Source organism: Oryctolagus cuniculus, chromosome 1 (genome assembly GCF_964237555.1).
Source record: "Oryctolagus cuniculus chromosome 1, mOryCun1.1, whole genome shotgun sequence".
In the NCBI taxonomy this organism is placed as follows: Eukaryota; Metazoa; Chordata; class Mammalia; order Lagomorpha; family Leporidae; genus Oryctolagus; species Oryctolagus cuniculus.
In genome coordinates this window covers 202,173,987-202,199,734 of record NC_091432.1, presented here as the reverse complement: position 1 = coordinate 202,199,734, position 25,748 = coordinate 202,173,987, and the positions used below count along the sequence as shown (strand labels likewise).

Genomic DNA, 25,748 nt, shown 5'->3' with positions numbered 1-25,748 from the left:
ATCAGCGTTGTAATGAAGTCTGATGCAATCTGTTTTGGTCCTTTATAGACAAGTCTTTCTGCCCCCTCTGTTGGATGCTCATGGGATTCTTTTGTTATTTTTGAACTTTAAAGGAAAAATAGCACATATTAGCTCTTTGTCTATTTTTTCTAAAATACAATTATCATTTTGATTTGAATAAATCTGGTCTTCAGATTGCAAAAATTTTCTTCTGTTATATCTCTGCTTACTTTTTGTTAGATGTCTTTTTTAGAAATATCAATAATTCACAAGTGAGTCTCTGCTGCTTATTCTCCATGTTATTAATTTTTCTGGTCATTTTTACCATCGACTGTATTTCCCACACTCTGAGAGAACAGCTCAAGGCTGTCCTCCACAGCATCCATCCATTTTTTACAGTTAAATTTCACTCTTTATAGCTTCTAATGCTTCTTACAATTCTCATAGCATTATTCATTTCCTGTCATTGGTATCTTAACTTTGCCAGCTTTCTTTTCATTCTAATCTCTATTTTCAAAAATTTTTCATGTATTTATTTGAAACAGGGGTGGGGGAAGAAATAGAGGGGCTGGTGCTGTGGCATAGCTGGTAAAGCCGCCACCTCTAGTGCTGATATCCCATGTGGGTGCTGGTTCGAGTCCTGGCTGCTCCATTTCTGATCCAGCTCTCTGCTATGGCCTGGGAAAGCAGTAGAAGATGGCCGAAGTCTTTGGGCAGCTGGCCCTACATGTGAGACCCGGAAGACGCTCCTGGCTCTTGGCTTTGCATTGGTGCAGCCCCAGGCATTGTGGGCAATTGGGGAGTGAACCAGAGGATGGAAGACCTCCCTCCCTCCCTCCCTCCCTCCCCCCCCTTCCCTCCCTCCCTACCCCCCAGCTCTGCCTCTCCTTCTCTTTCTGTGTAACTCTGACTTTCAAATAAATAAATCTTTAAAAAGAGAGAGAGAGTGTGTGTGTGTGTGTGTGTGAGAGAGAGAGAGAGAGAGAGAGTGAGTGTGAGTCAGAGTTCCCTTCTGTTGGTTCACTCCCCAAATCCCTGCAACAGCTGGGACTGGGCTAGCTTGAAGCTGGGACCTGGGAACTCAGCCCAGGTCGCCTAAGTGGGTGGCAGGAACCTGACCACTTGAGCTGTCACCACTGCCTCCCAGTAAGTGCAGTAGCAGGAAGCTGGAGTCAGGAGCCATCGGTGGGGCTCAGACGCAGCATTGACCATGGGATGCCGGCATCTTCACGGGATCTCAGCTGCTAGGTCCGATGCTCATCCGCATTTCAGTGTCTCCTACCGCATGTCCCATTTATAGGTTTTCTCTCATCTCCTAGACGGCAGTTTACTTCCACTTCCTGTAGCAAGTCATTTTAGAGAGGATGTTCTTCCCTGTGCGTCTCCTGTGTGTATCAGGAAGTTCTCGTAGGTTCTATGTGCATTGTAGGCCTTCCCTGACTGGGAACTGCGGAGAGCATGGTGGGCTCTCCAGGGTCCTCTCATTGCTGAATCTAAAGGCCACTGAGTTCCTCACCCAGTTCTTCGAATATCCGTCTGAAAGATCACATGATGGCTTGCGGAGCCTTTTGGGTCCATGGGTGTAGCTTTTGCCTATGGCTGCTTCTCCAAGTGTGCCGACTTCAGAGATACGTGGTTGCTCCTGGCAACCTCCCTTCTCCCACCTGCCGATCCTGGGGGATGCCCAGCCTATCCCTGGGAAACCGGACATGCACAGGTTTTGCTCATTCTTGGATCTCATGGCCCAGCCCCTCCCGAGGGCTGGTGGGCTGCACAGTGAGGGGGCCGCCCCACTCACGTGGCCCCAGCATGCCTGCCCTCCCCGCCCGAGCACACGGCTTTCTCGGGAAGGAGAGCTGTGAGTCAGCCTCCAGACTGCTTCCCTTGGCACCGTCCCTTAGCAGAGATTCCTCAAAGTGGCGGATCGGCGGCGCTGTTCCCTATCTTCTAGTGCCAAAGCCGACTCCCCCGTACTCTTATTCTCCCTTAGTTCTTTCTGTCACTTTCGGAAAGAGAGTGCCTTGGTGAGAATTGGGCATCCGTGCTGGGCTTTCCCGTCCTGTGAAGTTCTGTGGTTCGCTTAGGTCCCTGGACTTCTGTGTGCAGGTTTGAGGTTACTGGGTGTCTCCTGGTCCACGGTCCCCTCCGCGTATGCACACAGGTTCTCGTTGTGTGTGATGTCATGGCTTTCCCTGGGCACCTGCCATCCTCCTCTCAGCCAGGGAGGCAGTTCAGAGACAGGCTGGTCTCAGGGCTGGGAGCACATCCTTACGCCGGGGACGCAGCCTCTGGCATCTTGGGCAGCATTGACGGAGTTTCCCCACATCCTCCTTTCTCTGCCAGAGCGCTGACCTCCAAGTGGAAGCAGAAGAAGCCCCTGCCTCCACGTCCCCACCCCCTAGCGAGGCTTGGGCCCCGCTGGAGAGCCATTTCCCACATCCCTTCAGGCTTCCGGCATGAGTCACCAGCCTTGGGCAGCGGGCGGCAGCAAGAGGGGGTCTGGACGCCCCAGGAACACAGAGCATCACACGATTTGCCACCTCAAGTCTGCCAACAGCTGCCTCACTCCCCTCTGGGAGCCACCGAGTGCCACACATCTGCTCCTTCTGGGGGCGGTGCGAAGATTCCTGCCACCCGGGTGCCTGTGCGTCCCCGGAGGCTTTCACAGGGTGCAGACGAGCGTTCTCCTGCCAGCCCCGGGAGCAGATGCACTTTTGAGGTTCAGTGCCGGTAGCACCACTGTCACTTCCCTCCCTTCCTCCAGCCCCGTGTGACGGCCTTTCCACCTCCCCTTCTTGACTGCCATCTGACCACTGCTGTCTGTCGAACCTCAGCCATGGTAGACACTCAGGGCTTGGTAGCTTGGTTTAATCTTCCCAGTAACCCCCAGGCAAGTTGTGGCTCAAGGCCGGAGTGTGGGGACACAGCAGCTGTCCCATCTGGAGCTGTCCCATCTTGCCTCTTTCCCACAGCCTCCCAGGGGAGGGGAGCTGGAAGCACAGGCTCTTTGTGGATCTAGAACAGGGTCTGCAAACTGAAGCCAGTGGGCCACACACAGCCCCCGGGCTTCCTGGGCTGTGTATCTTGCTATGCAGGAGCTTGGCCACAGCCATTCACGTGCACGCTGTATGGAACCATTTTTGCACAGTGCCGGAAGAGCTGAGTAGCTGGGACACAACCGGTGAGGCCAGAAACACTTGCTGTGTGGTCCTCTGCGGAACACGGTTGCTGCCTCCTGGTTTACCGTGTGAGCTGTGGGCAGAGATCGACCTGCAGTGGAACCCCAGGCTTGCTATATCCTGGCTAAGCGGCCCTGGGCAGCTGCCTAGGCCTCTCTGAATCTTTACTAACCCATAAACTGATCATGATTCTATCCTTTGGGTCTGTGCCATGTGTGAGCTTGAGCCCCCCACTGGGCCAAACCGCCCCCTCCACCCCCAGCCACGGATGTACAGCCTCCTCCACTTGTCCTCTCTGGCTTCCTTTCTGGAACATTCTGGCTTTTGTGCCCAAGAACCCTTCTTCTTCTCTGGTAGCTGGAGCTCAGGTGAAGTGCAAGCGCTCCCTGTGAGCGCTGGGCCCCAGGCAGTAAGTGACACACATCTTGGCCAGATGAACAGGTATCCTGTGGTCTCATTCATTCAGCCCGTGTTGGCTGAGCCAGGCCATCTTGCTAGACTCCAACAGTGACCTAGACAGGGTCTGAAGGCCTCCTGGTCATCCACAGACCAGAGGCAGCTGGGCAGGGTAACAAGCCATAGCAGCAACTGTGACATCGGTCCCTCCGAGTTTAGTCCCCTTTGGAAAATTCCACTTGGGCTCTGCAGGGTACATAGCAGCTCCCAGGCAGCTCTGGGTACTGCTCTCCTAGGAAGATGCATTATAGAAACTGCTTAGCTTAGCACAGTCCAGCCCTGCTCCCAGACGAGCAGCCTCCTCAGCACTTTGGTGCAGCGTCCACCTAGGATGCGGTCAGCTCACCTGGCCCGCCAGGACCCGCACTTAGCTCCTCTACGGGGTGGGGCCAGCTCCCCCACTGCAGGCGAGGGGAAGGGCAGGCTGCCTTTGCCTGACCTTGGGGAAGCTGCTGAGGGCTTAGCTCCTCTTGGTCTGAGAAGACCCCCATGCTGTGTGCTGTGAAGATGGAGTCTTGGGGCTGTGCAGGACCCGGGGCGCAGAAAGCTCAGGCCTGGAGCAGATGAGCAGAGAACTCAGGCAGGCAGAGGGGCCAGCTCCTTGGAGAACCCAGTAGGACTTCCTGGAAGAGGGGCTATATGCCCATGGGGCTGAAAGGGTGAACAGGACTAGGACAGAGGAGAGGTCAGGACTTGTAGGTGACAGCTGCGTGTGTGGTTGATAGTAAAATGAATTATAAACCTTAGGGTAAAAGTTTAGGTAAAAAAGAATCAGAATTCGAACTTGTGTATGCTTTGGTGACTTCTGTCTGAAAGATGCAGCTGTGGTGTCAGTGAAGGCCCTGGCAGGAAGGGGATGCAAGTGAGGAGAGTTCATCCTCCAGGAAGCAGAGGGGCGGAGCCAAGGGAGCCCCAGGGGCAGAGTCAGGAGACCCAGTGCGGAAGCTGGGGTGGAGAGGGGGTGGGGAACAGGGCTGTAATGCAGCTAGGGAGGAGCAGCGGAGAAACACCCTCAACCCTTTCTTTCCTCCCCCTCTGACTCCTGCCATCCCCATCACTTGCCATAGAAAGTTCTACCCCAGGGAGCTGAAGTCTGCCTCCTGCTGCCTCCCCTCCCCTCTCCTTTGCCCTGGGGCCCAGGTGCCCTACTGGGTCCTTGGTCATGGTGACAGCTCTTCCTTGGGGGGGATGGACCACCCCTGGCCCCGCCCCCTCCCATCCCCTTGATCATTCCTGCAGCCTGTGGCTAGGAGCAAGGAGGGCTCCGGAGGGCCCGGGACTTTGAATTCTGAGTGCTCGCTCACAGGTGTGTTTATTAAACTCCCTCCCCTGTTGGGCTCACTTTGCATATCACAGGCTTCCCACGGAGGTCTGGATTTATCATCTCAACTGGGATATTGCTAATATCCAATACTCCTGGTAAATACTGATTTGGTCCGATGAGTTGCTGCAGTTACCGCAAGGGGCATTTTGTCACGGATGCCACAAGGTTCTGATAGCGCATGTCACCCCCAGCAGCCCTGTGTCCCCTGACGGCGCTGGGTGCCAGTGGAGTGGGGAAGTCCTTGGGAAATGGGAGACAAAGACTGGGGTTGGGGGTTGGGGACCCCCAGGGAGAGTTTTGTGAATTTTCCAAGGAGGGGCCATGGGCCTAGTTCCACTTCCTAAGAGCTAGGGGCATCCCAGATGGGAGGGTGTGGAATCTCAGGATAATCTTGGTTTAGCCAGGAGGGAGGCCCAGAGCCTGGGAACCTGGAAGGCTTCCTGTGGGAGGCGGTGTCAGGGATGTGCAGAATCTCCCAGTAGAGCTGATCACACTTGTTACTTCTGTGGCAAACATTAGCAACTGGGTGGCTTGAAATAGCACAGATCCATTTATTTATTTTTTTAAAGATTTATTTGTTCATTTGAAAGAGTTACAGAGAGAGGAGACACACACACACACACACATAGAGAGAGATCTTCCATCCACTGTTTCTTTTTTTTTTTTTTTTTTTTTTGTCTTTTGACAGGCAGAGTGGACAGTGAGAGAGAGAGACAGAGAGAAAGGTCTTCCTTTTCGCCGTTGGTTCACCCTTCAATGGCCGCCGCAGCCGGCGCTCTGCGGCCGGCGCACCACGCTGATCCGATGGCAGGAGCCAGGTGCTTCTCCTGGTCTCCCATGGGGTGCAGGGCCCAAGCACTTGGGCCATCCTCCACTGCACTCCCTGGCCACAGCAGAGAGCTGGCCTGGAAGAGGGGCAACCGGGACAGAATCCAGCGCCCCGACTGGGACTAGAACCCGGTGTGCCGGCGCCGCTAGGCGGAGGATTAGCCTAGTGAGCCGCGGCGCCGGCCCCATCCACTGTTTCACTCCTCAGATGACCACAATGGCCAGCGCTGGGCAAGGCTGAAGCCAGGACCCAGGAGCTTCTTCCAGGTCTCCCATGTGGGAGCAGGAGCCCAAGCACTTGGGCCATCTTCTGCTGCTTTCCCAGGCCACAGCAGAGAGCTGGATCGAAGTGGAGCAGCCAAGACTCGAACTAGCACCCTTATGGGACGCCAGCATCACAGGTGGTAGCTTTACTCACTAGGCCACAATGCCGGCCCCTAGCACAAATTTATGATGGTACAATTGTGGAGGCCAGAGGTTCAAAATCAGCAGGTCAGAGTGCAGGTGTCAGTGGGGCCAGGTCCTCCTGGGGGCTCTGGGGAGAGTTTCCTCGCTGTTTGCCGGCTTCCAGAAGCTCCTGCATTCCTTAGCGCCTGGCCCCTCACTCCACCTTCAAAGCCAACAGCAAGAACCTTCGAACAAGCCCCTCTGGTTCCCGCTGCTGGGCTCGCATCGCCTTTCCCTCCCTGGCTCCCTGCCTTCTTCCCTTGGGATTGCATTGTGCCCCTCTCCCCACACCAGCTTACCCAAGGTGGTCTCCCCACTGCACGGCCCTTAACTTGGTCCCATCTGCAGAGCCCCTTTGCTGTGGAAGGTAACAGTTCCAGGGCCGACACTTCCTTGGGGAAGGGGCTGTTACTCCACCCACCATGCCAAGGATTCCTTGGGATTTCTAGAACTGTGGAGACCTAGCTGGGGGCGAGGAGGAATTTGAGTGCTAGAGCAGCCCTGTCCCACCCCTTGAGGTTGGAACTAGGGTGTCCCCTAAAGCAGGCGGTCCTGGGAGATAAGCCCCTGACACGCAAGTTGGGGGTCAGGGGAGAGGAGCTCGCAGCCCCAGGGGGTTTCCTGCCCTCCCTTTGCAGTGATCCAGGCAGGATCCTGGCAACCGAGCAGACCAAGCCCTTCCCTCCTGCAGCTGAGTGGCAGTGGGGGCGGGGGTGTCCTTGCCCAGTGCCGTGGTCAGCTCTTTGCAAGCCAGCGCCAAGTCAGCGGCCTGGGCTCCTGAGCTGTCCACAGAGGCCCCGCGGCCAGGCCTCCTGTTCTGCTGCTCCTTTCTTGCTCTCGGCAGCTCTGGGGAAGTGAGAACACTCATCCTTCTCTGAGACAGTGGGTACAGGAGTATCCAGTAGAGGAAAATGGGGACCCTGTCCTGGACGGATCCACACTGGACAGGAAGTTAGGTCTTTCCATGGAAATGTGCCTTGGATCAACAAACAGGTTGGTCTCCTAAGCCTCCGGGTGTGTTAGTTTTGAATCACCACGAGTTAGTGACTTAAAATATCCTCTTGTAGGTCTGGTGGTGGCCGGAGGTCTTAATCGAGGTGCCCCCAGGGCCCTGTTCCCAGGGAAGTCCCTAAGTGAGAACCCTGCTGTCCCTCTCCCGGCCTCTGGTGGCCCCGGCTGCCCTGGGTAGGTAGATGCACCTCTCCTGGTGGGAGGTGCTTAGGTCACTGGGGGCGCTGTCCTCATGGGGATTAAAGTAGTTCTCCTGGGACTGCAGTTGGTTCTCAGGAGAGTGAGTGGTCACAGAAGAGCAAGGGTTGGGGCCAGCGCTGTGGCGCAGTGGGTTACAGCCAGGGCCTGTAGCACTGGTATCCCATGTGGGTGCCGGTTCAAGATCTAGTCCTCTGGTCCTAGGTCTTTAAGAGCTAACTTATTTATAGAAATCTGAGAGGTAAGTGGCTCTATTTTCTTAAAGCAACACTTCAGTGAATGGTTACCAGGTTTTGAAAGGTAGAAATACAACCACGGGGGACCCAGAAGAAGCTCCTGACTCCTGGCTTGGGCCTGGCTCAACCCTGGTCATTGTGGCCATATGGGGAGTGAACCAGCAAATGAAAGATTCTCTCTGTCTTTCTCTTTCTCTCTTCTCCTCTCCCTCCCACCCTCCCTCTTTGTAATTCTGACTTTCAAATAAATAGATCAATCATTAAAAACAACAAAATGAAAAGAATCCGAGTGCAGGCTGCACAGCCAGCATCTCATATGGGTGCCAGTTTGAGTCCCGGCTGCTCCACTTCTGATCCCGCTCTCTGCTATGGCCTGGGAAAGCAGTGGAGGATGGCCCAAGTCCGTGGGCCCCTGCTCCCATGTGGGAGACCCAGAAGAAGCTCCTGGCTCTTGGATTTGGATTGGCCCAGCTCCAGTCATTGCAGCCATCTGAAGAGTGAACCAGCAGATGGAAGACCTCTCTTTCTCTCTGCCTCTGCCTCTCTGTAACTCTGCCTTTCAAATAAATAAATCTTTTTAAAATAAAAAAGAAAGAAACAGGTGGGTTTTGGAAACCCTTGTGCCTCTGAAACTTCAGGCATGGGCAGTGAAAGAGAAGTCTCCTCTAATATCCCACCCAGCTCCTACTTGCATACCTCTGGTGATGGGGAGCTCACTGCCTATGATAGCCACCGTCTCCATAATTAGAAAGTGGTTTTGGCTTTGGTCCGGTATCTGTTTCCCAAACCACCTGCCTATTAGTCCCTCCTCCTTCAGAGCCAGGCACCCCCTCTTCCGCATGACAACTCATCAGCATTTGAAGCCAGTCATCACTCCCTTCCTTGGTCTACACTTCTCTGGGCTAATTTTTTAATTAGCTTAAATTAATGGCGGTTCCTGGGGAGCTCCAGCCCCAGTAAAAGTGACCTGAATTATTCAGAATTGAGTGTTTCAAATGCTTGTTTATCCTAATTAGCATCTTAACCACATCGTCGCCCTCTGCTTCTAACGAGGCGCATTTTACCATGTTCCATGTTTTAATGGATTTTACTTGAATGGATTGTTTAATCAGGTGAAGAACACGTTTCATGAATGAATAGAAGTAAATCCATAATTATACGCTTTCGTCAGCTAAGAGGAGTGACATTTGGCACCATTCAGGGCTATATATAGTGAGTGCATTTGAATGACAAAGTAGGTTACCTTGGCTTCCATAGGAGAGCTGGGAATTCGCTCCGCTCCCAAGTTCATTTCCTAACCTAATTAGAATTTTCGCAGAGTTGTGGCAGAGACCTGGTTCTCCCCATCTTTCCCTGGATCCCTGCCTTTCTGGATGCTTCCGCAGCCGGTGCCATGGCCTCCTTAGGGAAGGTGTCCAGGGAGCTCAGGGGTGCAGAAGCCCAGGGACTTGGGGTCCCTGGCACTGCCACAGCCTGTGGATTGGACCTGACTGAGTTCCGCTTGCCTTCCCTGCCTGGGACGCGTGGTCTGAGCGTGTCAGCTCGTGTGCATCTCTCTCACCGCTTCTGTCTCACATCCTTTGCTCTCCCTACCTCCTTGCCGTGCCCCCTCCGCCACCATCAGGATCTGGCCAGGGGGCGGCGGGGCAGGAGCCAGGGGAGGGAAGACCTGTGGATAAAGGTGGGGTGTGCCTGGCAGAGGGAGAGGGCGCCCAGATCCGGCGACAGTGGGCATTGGCGGAGCTGGTTTCAGGTAGGCTGTGGCCACCCGGCTGCAGCACAGCGATCCTGTGATTTTCACCCCGAATTTGGGGACTCGCAACTTGAGTCGCACTTTGGAATCCGCTGGAGAACTTGAACTGATGCCAGGGGCTCTGATTGGTTCCCGACTCAGCTGGGGCATCGGGAGCTTCCCAGGCTCCTTGGGGATTCTCATGCAGCCCAGAAGGTGCCAGCAGACAGCAGCCTGGTGGGCATCCTCACTACGGCCACCGGGGACCCTGAGCCAGAGCCGCCCAGCTCAGTCACAGCTCCGTTCTTCTCGCCTGGAAGCTGGGCAGGACCATTAACGTCTACGGCTTTAAGTTGCTAAATGTGGGGGTAACTTGTGGCACAGCCATAGCCGCCCAACCCAGAGCATTGGTTGCTCCCGGTGTATCCCCCAGTTGGCCCCTTCTCATCACTCTACCATCGTTCCCTCATCCAGCCCCTGCACCCCTCACCTGCACTGCTGCTGCAACCACTCGCTGGCCTTCCTGTTTCCCTGTGCTCTTGTCCCCCAGAAGCCCCCAGCACCCCGAGTTATTTAAAAATGCTCTTCTAATCAGGTCACCCACACACCCGCACCCATGCCTGGGATCAAGACCAGCATCTCCCATGTGACGTATGAAGCCTGCGCAGTCTGTCCTGCTTGCCTCCTCTTTCCCATTTCACTCCAACAGCCACCCCTCACCTCTGCTTTAGGCTCTGCTCTCAGCCCAGCTGGGACCCTCTTGTAGTTCCTCCCCACTGCAGGACATTTGCACATGCTGCTGCTCAGACTAGACTGGTTCACAGTATCATGAGTGAACACACGCATGAATGGGTGAGGCTGATAGGAAGAAACATCCCTTTCTGGAAAGCTTGGGCTCTGGGTGACCATCTGGAAGGCACTCCAGCCCAGAAGCCAGACAGTGACTGGGTGGGTACCAGATGGACTCAGCCCCAGGAAGGAAGCAAGAGCCCAGACTGAGACAGGAGATTTGCGAAGATCTGTGGCCAGGCTGAGGGCAGCTGACCCTGCCGGGCCCTTGACCTTGCGTTGATGGAGGGCAGATGCCTGGAGCGTCTTTGAGGGCAGGGAACAGGAGCGAGGTAGAACATGCAGAGAGAACGGGCTGACCGTGGGACGTTGAGATGCAGTTATCTGATGGGCCTGAGACGGGAGCGTGCCTGGGGGAGGTGGGCCAGGCTGCCCCGTGTGCTGTATAGAAGCACCGGCTGCACAGCAGGACGAGACCCTGCAGGGCAAGTGGGCACGGCTGGCAGCCCCCTCCCTGACTCACTGGGGGACCCACACTGTGGGCTTAGTTGTGCTGAGCGAGACCACTCTCCAATTCCTTCTGCTGACCGTCTGCATCTCCCCTCCATCTTGCAGGCAGGGATAAAGACTGGCTGTGCAGCCCTGACACCTGGCTCACAGAGGGAGGTGGTGCACACAGTCAGCTGGAGGAATGAGGCCATTCTGATGGCTTCATTGGAGTGACAAGTCCCTGTCACCCTTCTCTTCCACGGCCCTGGGATCCAGCCTGGGGGGTGTGGGGGGAGGAGGCCGTGCCGCGGCGCCGGTGTCCTCGCAGACACTGATGGGACCTGGCAGTGTCTTCTCTGCCCAGACGGAGCAGGGCTGCCCCGTGGCTCCTGGCCCAGTCCAGGACCGTGGATCCTGCCTGGCCCTTGCCTCCTTGCAAGATCCTGGACTTCCCGAGAGCCGGAAGTGTGAGTTCAGTGTCACAGCTCTGGGTTCGGCTCTTTCACTGCCAAGCTGCTCAGGAGCCCGAGACCCCACGGGTGACCTTAGCACTCCGCAGCCTCCTGGAAGGGCCCTTGATCTTGGCCAAGCCACACGGCTTGTCCCTGCTCTTGATGAAGCCAAGTGACTTTGGATCCCTGGGGATTTGCTCCTGAGGAAGGGGTCTGGATTCATGGCTTTAGAAGCAGAGAGTGGGGTTGGTGTTGTAGCGTTGAGGGCTAAGCCACTGCCTGCAGTGCCGGTGTCCTGCATCACAGCGCCAGTTCCAGTCCTGGCTGCTCCACTTCCGATCCAGCTCCCTGCAAATGCACCTGGAAGGCAGCAGCAGATGACCCAAGTACTTGGGCCCCTGCCACCCACGTGGGAGGCCTGGATAGAGTTCTTAACTCCTGGCTTCAGCCTGGCCCAGCCCTGACTGTTGCAGCCATTTTAGGGAGTGAAACAGGATGAAAGATCTTCCCCTGCCCCTTTCTCTGTCTCTCTGTAACTCTGACCTTCTGCCCTTCAAGTAAATCCATTTTTTTTCTTTTTTCAAAATAAAACAATGACTGTTCCCTTTAGACTGACCCAGAGGCTCTGGCCTTGGGGAGCCCAGCCTCCCATCACCTGCCGTCTCACCACGCTGGGTGCCTGTTCATGACCTACTTTGCCCCTGCTTCCTGCCAGCCTGTGTGCCCTGCCCTCCTAGTCCTGCCTTCCAGGTAAAGGTGCAGTCTCTTCTCGGTCCCCACCCGTGCCCATCAGCCCTCCCCGGATGGCCAAGGCCTTTCAGCAGATCATGTGCCTGGTGGCTGCCTCCCTTGGCCACACACGCATATGTGGTCCCCAGGGGACACAGGCCATGGCACTGGAACATGTGTGGGTGTGAGTATTGTGTGGAGTGTATTTTATTCTCTTAGGAATTAAGGGTCACTCCTTCCCCAGAAGAATGAACATCTGCTTTGACAATGGAGGTGAATAGAACATTTGAACTCGCTTTGCAGAAGTGCCGTGTGGAGCAAAGTGCTGTCTGCCACTGGCTCGGTTACCCGAGTGATACCTGCACATCCAGAAGGGATCAAGTGTCTCTCCATGTACTTAGTAAATCTTTTACCGGTGCGCTGCGGGATCCCTCTAGCCACACAGGAGAGTGTGAATTTTTCCCCTTGTAAGCAAGATCAGTTCCGTTATTTCTTTGCCAGGCTCTGGTTCTTTTAAAATGCGTTTATTACTGATTTCCTCTGTTTGCTTTCCCTTAAAAAGTCCATTAGAATAAATACCCGAGCTGAACGCAGGCTCCTCGGTGCTGGAGTTATGGGCGGCTGGCGGCTGATGGCACTGACCATCTGCTCTGACCTGTGGGGTCTCCGGAGCCATCCACATCTGGCGGAATCCAGACGAGGCAGTCTGGGAGCAAGCACTGGACCGGAGCCAGCCGCGCTTTTCTCGGCCGTGAAATTAGGGGTGGGATGAACGACCTCGGGGGTGTTTTTGGTTTTGTTTGTTTTGAGTTCTGACTGCCCATGAAATGTTACACACACACACACATACACACATACACAGACACGCACAGATGCCCCATATGCACGTGTACACACAGATACCCTATGTACACACACAGATACCTCATGCACATATACACACACAAATACTTCATACACATATGTACACATGGATAACCCAAGCACGCATGCACACAGATACCCCGTACATGCAGATACCCCATACAGACATGCACACACGCACACACACAGATAACCCCACGCACACACCGATACTGCAGGTCAGTGGAGGCCTTAACACCTTGCCTCACCATCCAGACGTGATCCTGCCAACTCTTAGGCCCTGTTCAGAGCTTGCACGTTAATGAAGGCATCCCACATCTTCTGCGTTCTTTTCTGAGACTTGAATCAACCTTGTGCGTTACTTGCCCATTTCACAGGTGCAAAGATGGAGGCTCAAGAGAGGTCAAGTGGTGTCCCTCAGGGTGGGTACCACGCAGGTCGAGAGGCGGGGCTGACTTCCTTGCCTGGGGGTTGCTGCACTGAGCCACACTGCCATCCAGAAGGCACGAGGATGCGCGTGTTCTGTGTCTCATCACTGCAGTTGCCCCCACCCCCAGCCCCTTCCAGCACACACAAAACTGATTACTGGGCCTGACTTGTGTCCAGGAAGGATTTACGGCAGCCGAAATGAACTGTAATGGCTAAGCCAACATTTTGTCAATCAACTAGTTCCCAACATCCCAGCTAAATAAAGGTGAAAACTGAAGATGGACAGACTTCACCATGACCATGGCAGTGTCTTTCTTTTTACAAAACATTTATCAGGACACACTTGAGGCATTCCGAGAAGCACACACCCCGGGCCCCGCTGGCCAGAAGGAATACATGTCCACGTTCGCATCCATTCGCTTCATTTCCTTTTAAAGAAACAAGGCATGGCGGCTCCCGTTGGCTTCTCCTTGTTCGCCTTCCTTGGTGGTCACTTCCCAGTGACTGCTCTGTGACATTTAGGGCCAGATGATTCAAAACACTTCCGCTGTACCTGGGGAGGCTTTGCCGATTATAAAAACAAGAAGTGCATTTTCACATTGTGTTCAAGGGTGCTGTAGCACAGAAGTTATCATTGTAGCCATTTTTACATGTTTCAGCTCTGTGGCATTAACACTTTCACACTGTTGTGCAACTGTTACCATTATCCATCTCCAGAACTTTCCATCAGCCCAAGCTGAAACCCTCCGCCCACTACAGCGCTACCTCCCCAGCCCCTGGTGACCCTCGTTCTGCTTTCTGCCTTACTCGGATAACTGGAATCCTGCAATGTTCGTCCTTTGACATCCAGACCATTTCACATAGCACAGTGTCTCCAGGGCTCATCGTGGTGTGGCGTGCGGTGGAATTTCATTCTTTAATGTCTATACCACAATTCTCTTAAAGATTGATGTTATTTACCTGAAAGGGAGGGCAGAAAAGGAGAACGAGAGACAGAGAGCTTCCATTGTCTGGTTCACTCCCAAAATGGCTGCAACAGCCTGGTCTGTCTGGGCCAAGCCAAAGCCAGGAGCCATGCCAAAGACGACAGCCCAAGTTCCCCGGGCCCCTGCACCCACGTGGGAGACCTGGAGGAAGAAGCTCCTGGCTCCTGACTTTGCCCTGGCCTGTCGCTGGCTGCTACAGCCATTTGGGGAGTGAACCAGAGGATGGAAGAGATCTCTCTCTGTCTCTGTCTCTCTCTTTCTAACTCTGCCTTTCAAATAAATGAAATAAATCTTTAAAAAGAAAGAAATTTTATTATACCAAAATAAATCTCTCTTTGGATTCCATTTTCTTCATGAACATTTTGATGTGCCACGTGACATTTTGATTGCTGGCCACGTGCTGAGTCCATGTGATTCTTGAGGGACCGCCATACTGGTTTCCACAGCTGCAAGGTTTGACATTTGCATGACGCACAGGGTTCTAATTCCTCCACATTCTTGCCAACACTTCCTGTTTTCTGTTTTTTTTCATAATAGTGCCCTAATGGGTGGGAACAAAAAGTGATTTTTTTAAATATTTATTTGAAAGGCAGAGCTAGAGAGAGAATCTTCCATCCACTGGTTCACTCTCCAAGTGGCCGCAAAAGACAAGGCTTGGCCAGGCAAAAGCTAAGAGCTTTATCCAGGTCTGCCATGTGGGTGCAGGGGCCCAAGCACTTGGGCCATCCTCTACTGCCTTCCCAGACCGTCAGCAGAGAGCTGGATGGGAAGAGGAGCAGCCAGGACACAAACTGGCATCCACATGGGGTGTCCGTGTCACAGGTAGTGGCTTAGCCCACTGCTCCACAACATTGGCGCAGGAAGTGCTTTTAAGTGTGTTGTTCTCTTAAAGAGGAGGAAACTGAGGCCTAGGGAGCCAGAGGTCACACGGAGAGTCTGGGGTCATGAGCAAGGCAGCCACAGAGGAGGCCCTAGATCCTGGGTTCCCAGCCCCCACCTGCATCTATCTACCAACACACGATGTCCAGTTCCCTCTGCTGTGTGTCAGAGGGTGCATAGCCACGGCCACAGGCAGGCTTCAGTGTGTCTGATTTGATCCTTACTTTGTTTTATTAAAAAAAAAAACTCAATAGTATCAATATTCAAAAAGTGAGGGATTTTATATTTGAAATTCCTAAATATCTGATCCCCCTCTCCCCACCCCACCCATATCATGAGGTTTTATGAGCCTGGACCCCATTCTAGTTGGACAACAGGGCAGCAACCCTTATCTGTAGATGGTCAGCATTTTGCCACAATCTCTACCATGCCCTAATACCTTCCTTATAGGCAGCTCCGCACATGGGCTGACACAGTGACCTGGAGTTCCGGCCCTCTGCCCTCCAAGGCCGTGGACTTTAGACCTTCTCTGTGCACAGATACACTGTTGTGTTGGACATACAGGCTGCTGCCCTTGCTCCCTGCTCTTTGCTGTGTTCTGCATTGTCTCTCTGAATGTCTTGGCTACTTCTTCACTGTAGAAGTGAACAATCCTTCCAGTGAACCGTGCAAACACAGAGACCTTACTGGCTAGCCTCACCTGGAGCCAGTGAGATGCCCTGCCACCCGCGAGAATCCCTGGGCATCCTTAGCAAACGCCTGCCCTGTCGGGCCTCTCCCTGTCCATGCGTCCCATGCAGGGTGGGATTGGGAGGAATCTCGCAGGTCCCACGGGGCATCCTAGTTTATAATGAAACAGAGGAAAACTCCCCTTTGCGCGGTTGGTAGAATGGAGAGCATTCTCCTCACCACTGGAGCTGCTTTCCGGGACAGCCTCTCTGCAGCGGCCCTTCCCGTGCCGCCAGCACACACCCCTCTGCTTTCTCTCCGCCGACAGGTGAGGAACGACCTGACCGGGGTGCTGTATGGCGAGGACATCGAGATCTCAGACACCGAGAGCTTCTCCAACGACCCCTGCACCAGCGTCAAGAAACTTAAGGTGGGTGCAGCTGGCCGTGGCCAGAACACCGGCCATCCCAAGGCTCCCCGGGCTGCCCACACCCCCTGATGCTGATGGAGCCCCAAGTTCATGTCCACCTTGGTGCCTCAGGCTTGGGAGGAACTCCCCAGTGTCAGCTTCTCTGGGCTTTTCCCTGGCCTGCTGTCCAGCACTGGCCCAAGGTGCAGACTGGCAGGTGCACAGCCATTTGGAGCTTTCCCGGTGATCTTGAGTCCGTCCACCCAGACTGCGGGATGAGCAGGGCCCACGTTATTGTCAGCTCCATTTTGAAGTGACTTAGAGAGAGATGTGCTTGCCTAAAAGCCTACAGCAAAGAATTCTGTTGTTGGGCTGGAAGCCCCACCCAGCGGCAGTCACCTAAGGAACAGAGAGAGTTCGTGAGCGGAACTCCAAGGTGCAGGGCCAGGCAGGAGAAGCCGGAGCTGACCAGGGTGTGGGCGGCACCATCATCTCGTGCATGGGATCAGCAGCAGTTCCTGGGAGCCTGAAGTCTTGGGGTGGGGGTGCGAGGAAAGATGATGAGGCCACAAACATCTGAAACCAGTTCCTAGGAGCCTTGAGTGCCGACCTAAGAACCTCCGTTATCTTTTACCCCGAGGACAGTGGGAAGCTACAACCTCCTTCAGGCACTTCCAGTCCCTCATGCTCACACTTAAGGCTGCTGGCAGGGAGACCCAGATGCCACTGCTGACGGTCCCTTCTGTCTAGAGTTACACCAGGCCGAGCCGGTGGCAGCTGGGGAGCTGTTACCTCCCAGGAGTTCACAGATGGGGAACCTGAAGCCCAGACACGGAGAGCAAGGGAAGCAATGCACCAGTTGCTAATCACCTCCTCCAGGGTGGACCCCAGGCCTGGACACCTCTGCAGATGAGCAAAGAGCAGCTGGCTGCCCATGTGGCTAAAGCTAGATTGTCCACACCCTCCCCTTCCTGGTACCACGGGCTTTGCAGTGGGAGGGTACAGTCCAGCTGCTGGGGCCAGGAGGATTCGGGCGGGGTGGCAGCTGTGCAGGGAGCCCCTGCAGCAGGGCTGGGGGTAGAGGGAGGGCTGGTGCAGCTGGCCCTCTTCTGCCACGCACAGGGACAGCTCCCCAGGGCAGGGACTTGAAACAGCTTCCTGCCCTCGGAGGCCCCGCGGCGCTCTGCTGGCTGTGGAGTGTGAAGAGCCTGCACGCACCTCGGAGCAGAGGGGCACGCAGCGGGCGCTCCGCTCGTAACCGCGCCAGCTCGGCAGCAGCTGGCAGTCACAATGGGGCGGGCGGCCTTTGGAGCCGGCTTCCCTGGGGACCGGCCGAGTGGGGCCCCCGTGCACAGCTCTTGACCTTCACTTGTTCAGCCCTCGCCAAAGCCTCAGACGGAGGGAACTTCTGTGACCCCACTTCACAGATGAGCACTTGAGTTAAGGAACTAACCCTAAGACACGCAGCAGGAAGAGGGCAAGTTGGATTCGAAGCCAAGTTCGGGCCATGCCCTAGCCAGCCTTCTCCGCCACCCCCCAGAGCTGCACAGGCACACCGAGGATGGTGGCCCGTGTCCCGGAGCCCTGGGAATAGGAGCAGGACCTGGTGATCTTGTTCTGTTAGCCGAGGGCTCCCTTCTGTGTGGAGGGCCCCTCCTCTGCTTGACTCCTCCCAGAACCTTCCTCAAGTCTACTCCAGGCTCACCTTCCCTGGCCACGTCACTTAGAACTGAAATTCCTGCCCTTCAGACACCAGCCTCCCCTTTCTGCAAATTTTCTCCACTTTGCTGATTGACAGAAACACCACAGAGTCGGTGGCTTCGGGCAGCAGAATCGCATCGTCCAGAGGTCTGGAGTCCAAGGCCTGGGCAGGACCACGCTCTCTCGAAGGCTGTGGGGCTCCCCCTGCCCGTCTCTTAGCTCCTGGCATCACCATCACCCGTGGGTAGACTTTGGCTCACAGCTGTACTGTCTCGGCTTCGCCTGGCGTCAGGCTGGGTTGAGAGCCCAGGCTGTTTTACTCATCTAATTCATCACACCTGCAGTGCCCCTGTTTCCGAGTAAGGTCAGCTCCCGAGATACTGGGGGTTAGGACTTCGATATATCCTTCAGAGGACGTCATTCTGCCCACTGCAGCATTTCACAGACGATTCATTTTACACACCTGGAAAATCACCTGCCTCCCCCGCTCCGTGAGAATGTAAGCTTCTGGCTGCCTTGGTTGCTGTTTCGTTTCCCATCACCCAGAACTGAACCTGCTTTGTGGAGCATGTGCGAATGACATCACCAGTCTGGACGGACAAAGCCGACAGAGGACAGAACAAAATACTCGGGAACAAAGAAGAGGCCGTCGCTGCTGGAGAGCTCCTGGGCAAAGCAAGTCTCTGGTTTGTCGAGACACCAGCGGGAAGACAGGCAGGAAAGCTCACATCCACAGCAGCCCAGAGTCCGCAGAGCGAATGCCAAGAAGAAGAAAACTCTGCGATGTGGAAGGCACACTGGAGCCACTTGGCCAAATTTCCAAAGAAATGGCCAAGAGATCAGGCCGGTGAGAGGAAAGATAATAGCGGTGGGTACTGGAGAAGGGAGATCCTCAGGGGAGACCAGGAAGAACGCAATAGAACCAGCAGCTACCCCCCCACACACCCAGGCAGGGGCCCAGGGGGCCAGCGGCCGCTGGAGGTGCTTCCAGCTGCCAGGTGCAAGGACTTGAGCCATACAATAAAGTGGAATCGGCTGTATCCCGGAGGGCAGGCTCAGTAGGCACAGGTCTATGTTTCTGTAAATGATGCAAACGGCACACCTGGCAAACCTTCCGTGTGGAAGAATTCCAAGGAACTCACGCAGGCTCGTCATGCTCCAAGGGGGTGGGGCCCAACTGCTTCCTTCCGATGACAGAGTAGGGAAAGGCAGGGGGTTGGGGGACAACACAACTTGACAATGGAGCAGCCTGACACAGGCTCCCCGCCCCCCGCCACCCGCAGGTGGCCAGGGCCCACGGCCACCTTGATGAGTCCCATTGACTGCACCCGGGATGTGTTGTGATGGAGACGGCGCTTGCCCCTGTGATCTTCATCCCCGAAACCCAAAACCCCCGTCTCACCATGAGCAGTAACATCAGACACTTTCTAGTTGCAGGCCTTTCTACAAGATACCTGACCATTACTCCTCGAAATTATCTAGGTCATCAAAAATAGGGACTGAGTCACAGGCACTTAAAGAGACGTGACAAGGAAATATGAGTGGTATCCCAGATAGGCTGCAGAAATAGCCAAAGGACCTCAGAGGACAAAGCAAGGGAAGCTGGGTAGACGTTAGCTAGTAATGTATTGATTAATTATTACAAACACACCGTACTGGTGTAAAGATATTAACAGGAGAGCTCTCCATATCCTCTTTTCTATAAATCTAAAGCTAGTCTCAAATCATAAGTTAATTTTGAAAAATGTGAAACAAATTTAAGAGGACTCAAGCTAGACCTACTAGACAGAACCATACCAAATGGCCAAGAGTGAACCATTTTGATAACCACTCATGGACATGTGTGCAGACCGGCTGCATTTGGACAGAATTGGCCAGGAGTCATGGTTAGATGCGTTTTGGTGAAGGTTTTGATAGACCAACTTAAAGGGGGAAAAATCTTACAAATATCAAGGCAAGGAAAAAAAAAAAACTTGCCCCAGAGACAAAACGGAGGCACTGGGGGACACAGAGGCACTGGGAGACTCACATGGTGCCAGCCAGGCCCCCGTCTTGAGGTTCGTCCTGAAGGCCCCTGTGGCGGAGAGCAGTATCATACCTCAGAGCCAAGGTCACAGTAGGAGCGGCTGAGCAGGGGCCATGGAACCATGGAAAGAGACCTAAGGCTAAGTAATCATTACCAGCGTGTACACAGGTGCAAGCATTACATGTAAATTTACATAATGCAAAAACAGATGCTGTAATAACAGCAATTGAGAGATAAAAATCCAAATTATATTCTCAGAGTGACTCAGTGGGGGGAAATAGGTGTAAAGTTCTGGTCTTCAGTAGCAAAGGGACTTGGGTCATGAGTTTCCTAATCAGAGAAATGTAAGCCGCAGAAGGCCAGCAGGACCTAAAGCCATTGAAATATGGAAGGCCCCTCTAGACACGTGTGCACTCCCCCGTGAGAACAGCAGCTTCGTGGACCGCCGTTGTGCTAAATGGCATCGCCCTAAAATCAAGCAAGGAAACCTGTTAAGAACTCAAAGGGAGAATTGATAGAAACACAGTAGAACTGGGAGACAAAACATCTCCCTCTCAGTCTGGAACAGATCACCTGGCAGAAACAAGAACCTAGGAGGGCGTCCAAGTTCCTACCAAGAAAGTCAGAAATACAACCATCTCTGTGCAATGAAGACTGGAGGCCGGGCCAGCCCCTGCTACACCTTTCTGAACTGGGAGCTGCAAAGTCTAACCATTGCCAGCCTGGGCTGGGGAGCGTCTCCGGGCAGAGGCCAAGCATTAGGACGAGTGGGGTGAGCTCCAGGCTTCAGCCTCCTCCCTCTCTGTCCATGTCAGCTGCTCCTGATTCGCACTTGCATTGCCGGTGGAGTCAGCGGTGGGTGTATCACCAGGGGTTATCCACAGACCCTGGCTTCTGGCATTGGGAGGTGAGAGGCCATTGCTCCAGCCCAGCCTGAGAGCCGAGGAGACCAAATGCTCTGTGCAAGGGACAGGAACTTTAAGAAACTTCCATTGTAAAAGAAAGCACAAACCCAGAAACCACATAAATCCAATGTACATTTTGATCAATCAAATGGGGCATTCCACCAGGGGCAGAGAACCTTCCAGACAGCACCACCCACCCTGGCCTAACCACTCCCTAGGAGCAGCCACGCCCCTACCTTCACAGTCATCACTTGCGTTCTTTTCTTTCCTTCTTTTTTTCTTTCTTTTTTTTTTTTTTTGTCCATCTCAGAATTCAGAAAGCATCAGAAGTGCTACTCTAAGGGTTAACCTCTGGATTTATTATAGTAAAATATGCATTTCAAAATTTACCCTTTTCACCACCTTTAGCCTTGCTTCCCGTGGCACTAAGCCCCTTTGCCGTGGTGTACAGCCATCCCACCACTCATTTCCAGAACCTTCTCACCACCCTGCACAGAAACTCAGCACAGGGCCTCTGAGTGAAGTGAGCCTTGGGTTCAACCCTTGTTCTGTCCTCAGTGTCACCTCCCTCTCCCCTCCCCCCCGAAGGACAGAGTGACATTCACTGAGCAGGGTGGGGTGTGGGGCGTCCTAGGCTGGGGCTGGGGTCTCCAGGGGCTGAGTGATCAGCAGCTGATGTTAGGTTGGAAACCTGAGAGACTCCGCAGGAGAGAAAGCACTAAATGATAAAATCGTGGAATGTAAGGGAAAAGGTTGTGGAGTTCTGTTTTTCAGTGATCTTAAAATAACAACAAGGGGCTTTATAAAACCCAAACTCTGGGGTGGTAAGCAAAGCCGACAGGTGATAGGTAGGTTATGGGCAGTTCCTTTGGGCTATGGGCCTTGGTTCCCTACAGAGCTCCTATTTTGTGAACTTCCCAGAGCAGGCCGGGGCCTTGTCTGCCGACAGCACTGCTGCAAAAGCATGGGACATCTTTCGGGGAGCAGTGTCCCCTGTCCCCGGCTTGTCCATCCAAGCCAGCTTGCCCAACTGCTGTGCTTCTGCTTCGGCATCAACTCAGGAGCACTCGCTTCACGCCCTCCTCACTGTGACTCTCAACAGTGCTCAGCAAACTTCAGCCCATCGGCCAGCTCTGGCCCATCTGTTTTTATAAATAAAGTTTTATTGGGACACATTCATTAACACATCTTCTTGCATGGCCTTTGTGCTACAGCAGCAGAACTGAGTGAGTGCAACAGACACCGGATGGCCTGGGAAACCTAAAATACTGACCCTCTGGCCCTTGATACCCAATGTTTGCCTCCACCTGCTGTAAGGGTAGCTACTGTTATTATCCCTCTTGTGCAAAGGGAAAAACTGAAGCTGGGGGCTGTGTAACAACTTGCCCAAGGGCATGCAGCTGGTGAGTGAGTGAGCTGAGACTGCAACCCAGCGGGCCCGTGCAGCCTGGCTCTCTGCTGCCGTGGGTGCCTCTCAGCTTTGTACCACCCCGTGGCTCCTGGAGCTGGTTGCCTTCATAGCCTCTGGGTGCAGTGACTCATAGACCCAGGCCTTCTCAGCAATAAGACAGAAACAAGACAGCTTACACCTTACGTACTGAGAAGTGGAGAGGCGATAAAGATAAGGAAGTGACTGAAAGAGGCTTAAACAGAAAGCCGAGGTGTATGTTATCCTATCGGCGCGGTTTTTGAGCTCCATTGAGGCGCTGGGGAGACCCTGGCCCCTGAGCCCAGCTCCCTGCTCTTAGACAAGGAAAGAAAGATGGATGGCACGCTTCTGAGAGACACCAGTCCCCCAGCAGCACCAGCCGGCATTCTTGGGCCTCAAGTGCCACGTGACAAGGGCAACTTTGACCAGAGAGGCCACCCAGCTGGGCAGAGCTGACAGAGGAGGTCCTGAACTCAAACAGGCAGGGGAGAGACAGGGCCAGGTCCTGCACCGCCGTAACAAATCACAAATGGTGTGGCTTAACGCAAAGCTGTCCTCCCACCGGGGAGGTCAAAGGTCCTGCGTGGGTCCCACCAGCCGCGACAGCACAGGGCTGTGTCTCCTCTGCAGGCCTTGGGGGTGACGCCTGGCCTTGGTGTTCCCAGCTTCTAGACACCGCCTGCAGTCCCTGGCTGATGGCTCTCTCCTCCATCCTTAGCACCAGCAGGGCGGGGCCTGTCTCCCTCTGAGGCTCTCCTGCCTCCCTCTTGCACACTTCGGGACTCTGCTGATCACTTGGGGCCCATCTGGCTGACCCAGGCCAGCTCATCAGCAGCCTCAATTCCTTCTGCAACCAGAACCACCACCCCTACCCCCACCCCTGCCGCCCCGCAGGTCCTGGGGATGAGGAAGGGGCTGTGTTGGTAGGGGACATTCCTCTGCCTGTCAGAAGGCCACAAAGACAGGCCTTGAGACCGACTACCCTACCCTCCCCTTTGACCCAGGGGTGAGTCCCAGTGGGAGCTGCCCCCCATTGCCCCAACCAGACGGGAACTGGGTCACACACACACACACACACACACACGCCTGACCTCCTGACACTGAAGTTCAAAAGCTCACTCATGGGGGGCCTTGGGCCCCCGCCCAGCAGGCTAGCATTGCTCAGGGACATGGAGTAGCAGAGCAGGATGGCCACCTTTAAGGAAATGGCGGGGCTGCGGGCTCCCTCCCTCCTCTCCCTGCCCCTCCCCGGCTACCTCCCTCACCCGGGTGCGAGTGAGCCCGGATTCGTTTCCTATTCTCAGCCTTTGCAGAGATTTCTTGTTGAGGAGAAGTCAAAGAAAGACCAATTTCAGCTCGAGGAATGAGTCCTCCTGCGGGATGTGAGGTCCCTCTGTCAGAGCCGAGTGAGTCCTGGGGGACGTCTCCTTGGAAACCTCTGGGGCTTACCCTGGGCACGACGGCCAGACCCCGGCCACAGGGTGGCCTGGGCATCCTCCACCTGGGCCAGGCCTCTGCCCGGATCAGGCACTGCCTCCCTTCCCGCCACACATGCAGTGCCATCTGATAGTTCAGCAGCCCAGGCCGGGTGGTGAGGCCAGGTTGCAAGTGGGAGTGCGCTGAGGACTGTCATGGACTGTCGCTGCAGGCACCCCCCTGCAGAGCCAAGACCAGGGAAGGGCACCAGACTCCCCGGGGACCCACCCTCTGCCATGCGCCCGCTCGCTGTAAAGTTGTGGATCTGTTGTGTCACTCTGGCCCTCTGCCCCCCACCCCAGAGCTCCTTCCCCATCCCCAGGCCCACTCATCAGGGCTGCTCACATCTGCTCTTGCCCTGGGATGCACACACCCCAGTTTGATAAGCACCACAAACTCTCCCTGCTGTTCTCAAGATGCCCCCCAGGGGTTCTAGTCGCAGGTCCCTTGGCCTCTGCCCGTCCTGGGATTCTGGGCTCCAGGTGCGCCGAGGCTGGCTCCTCCTCTTCCCTCCCAGGTTTTGCAGCATCTTGCTCCATATTCCTCGTGGGTGAACAGCATCCCACATCAGGAACACCTGGTGCTGGGTAGGACCCCTCCCCGGGGCCCTCAGGTGGGCAGGAGGCACTCAGGAGGGGGCTCTGGCTCTGGGGAGCTGCGCAGCCTCAGAAAGAGCCTTCTGCTTCCTGGCAAGGGGCTAACTAGATGGTGATCCTTTGGCCCCATCCAAACCTGACAGTTTGGGAGCATAGAACCAAGTGGTCCTTGCACTGTGTTGTCATGACAACAGAGACACTAATGGTCCACAAGTGGCAGAGCCAGCTATTTATCTGTCAGCAGGTGGCCAGGCGGTCAGCCATGGCCCCTCCGTCGATTGGAGAAATGGATCTGGTGATCCCAGTGAGGGCTAGGCCTAGGGCTCTAGGAGATGGGTGCAGTGAGCAGGGTGGGCCAGGTGTCACGCTTGGTGCTGCACACAGCATCCGTTCACTTTATTGTGCATTCAGCACACCTTGAGATGTGTGTCGGGCCCCGTACTGGGAGCCCAGTGGGGAAGACAGGCCAGTAAGTAGACTTGGGCCATGATGAAGGGGCATGCAGAGTGTCCTGGACTCCCAGGGGAGGAAGTGGCCACCAAGTCCAGTGGGACAGAGAGATGGCTTCTCAGGGTAGGGGAGTCTGAGCTGGGGCAGGGACACTGGGCAGAAGCCGTCTGAGAACAGCCAGCTATCCGGGATGGGAGAGAGGGGCCTTCTGGGTAAAAGAGCTTGCAGAAGGTGGGGGGGGTGTGGAGATGAATGAATGAATGAGTGAGTGAAGAGCAGACCTGTTTGAAGGAGGCACGCTTAGTTGCGCCCTGCCACGGAGGGAGAGCGGGAGTCACTTGGTGAGGATTCTTGAGTGTGAGATCTGTAAACCTCAGGGAGCGTGGGGAGATGGTTTCAATCTTGGGGCGCTCCCTTCATCTCGTCTGCAGGGATTGGGGTGGGTGGGCAGGACTAAAGGCAGGGATCCAGTTGGGAGGCATTTGCTAGTCACGGGGTCAGGAGCCCTGGTGACAGTCAATACCCAGGGCGGTGGGGCTGGAGAGAGGGGCCTGAGGTGGGAGCTGGTGAGCAGGCAGAACCTGCAGACACTGGTTGTGGCTTCCATGTGGGAAGCGAAGGAGAGCAGTGGTTCCAGGATAACTCTCCAGGTCCTCACTTGGGTGAGTGGGAGGCTGGCGGTACCAGTCCCGGAGGTGGGAACACAGGTGGAGGAAGCGGCTTGGAGGGCAAGAAATGAGTTCAGCTCGGGACGTGGTACATTGGAGGTGCCAGGGAGAATCCAACTGGAGCCGTCCAGTGGGCAGCTGGGGAGAGAGAATTGGGAGTTCACAGCACACAGAGGGCCACTGAGGAAGGAATCGTGAATGAAGCTGCCCAGGGAGAGGGTTAGAAGCAAAGAGCTAAGGGCGGAACACCTGCCTTTGAGGACAGAGAGGAGGAGCTGGGGCAGAGAGCAGGAGGCGGGAGGGAGCTGGGAGGAAGTGTTGCGGAAGCCGAGCGATTGGTGGGTCCTTTATGAGGAATCCTGCAGCCACCCTGCGAGGCGGGGGGACCATC

The 25,748-nt window shown here is 55.0% G+C and overlaps 1 protein-coding gene across 1 annotated transcript in view; it reads left to right on the top strand.

Moving 5' to 3' along the window:
* The window catches only part of GABBR2 (gamma-aminobutyric acid type B receptor subunit 2), a 371,032-nt gene that overhangs the window by 177,777 nt on the left and 167,507 nt on the right, over window positions 1–25,748 (top strand). Inside the window, exon 4 of the mRNA XM_051843712.2 lies at window positions 16,026–16,127. Within this exon, the coding sequence (XP_051699672.2) occupies window positions 16,026–16,127 (102 nt within the window). The remainder of the gene's footprint in view (window positions 1–16,025; window positions 16,128–25,748) is intronic.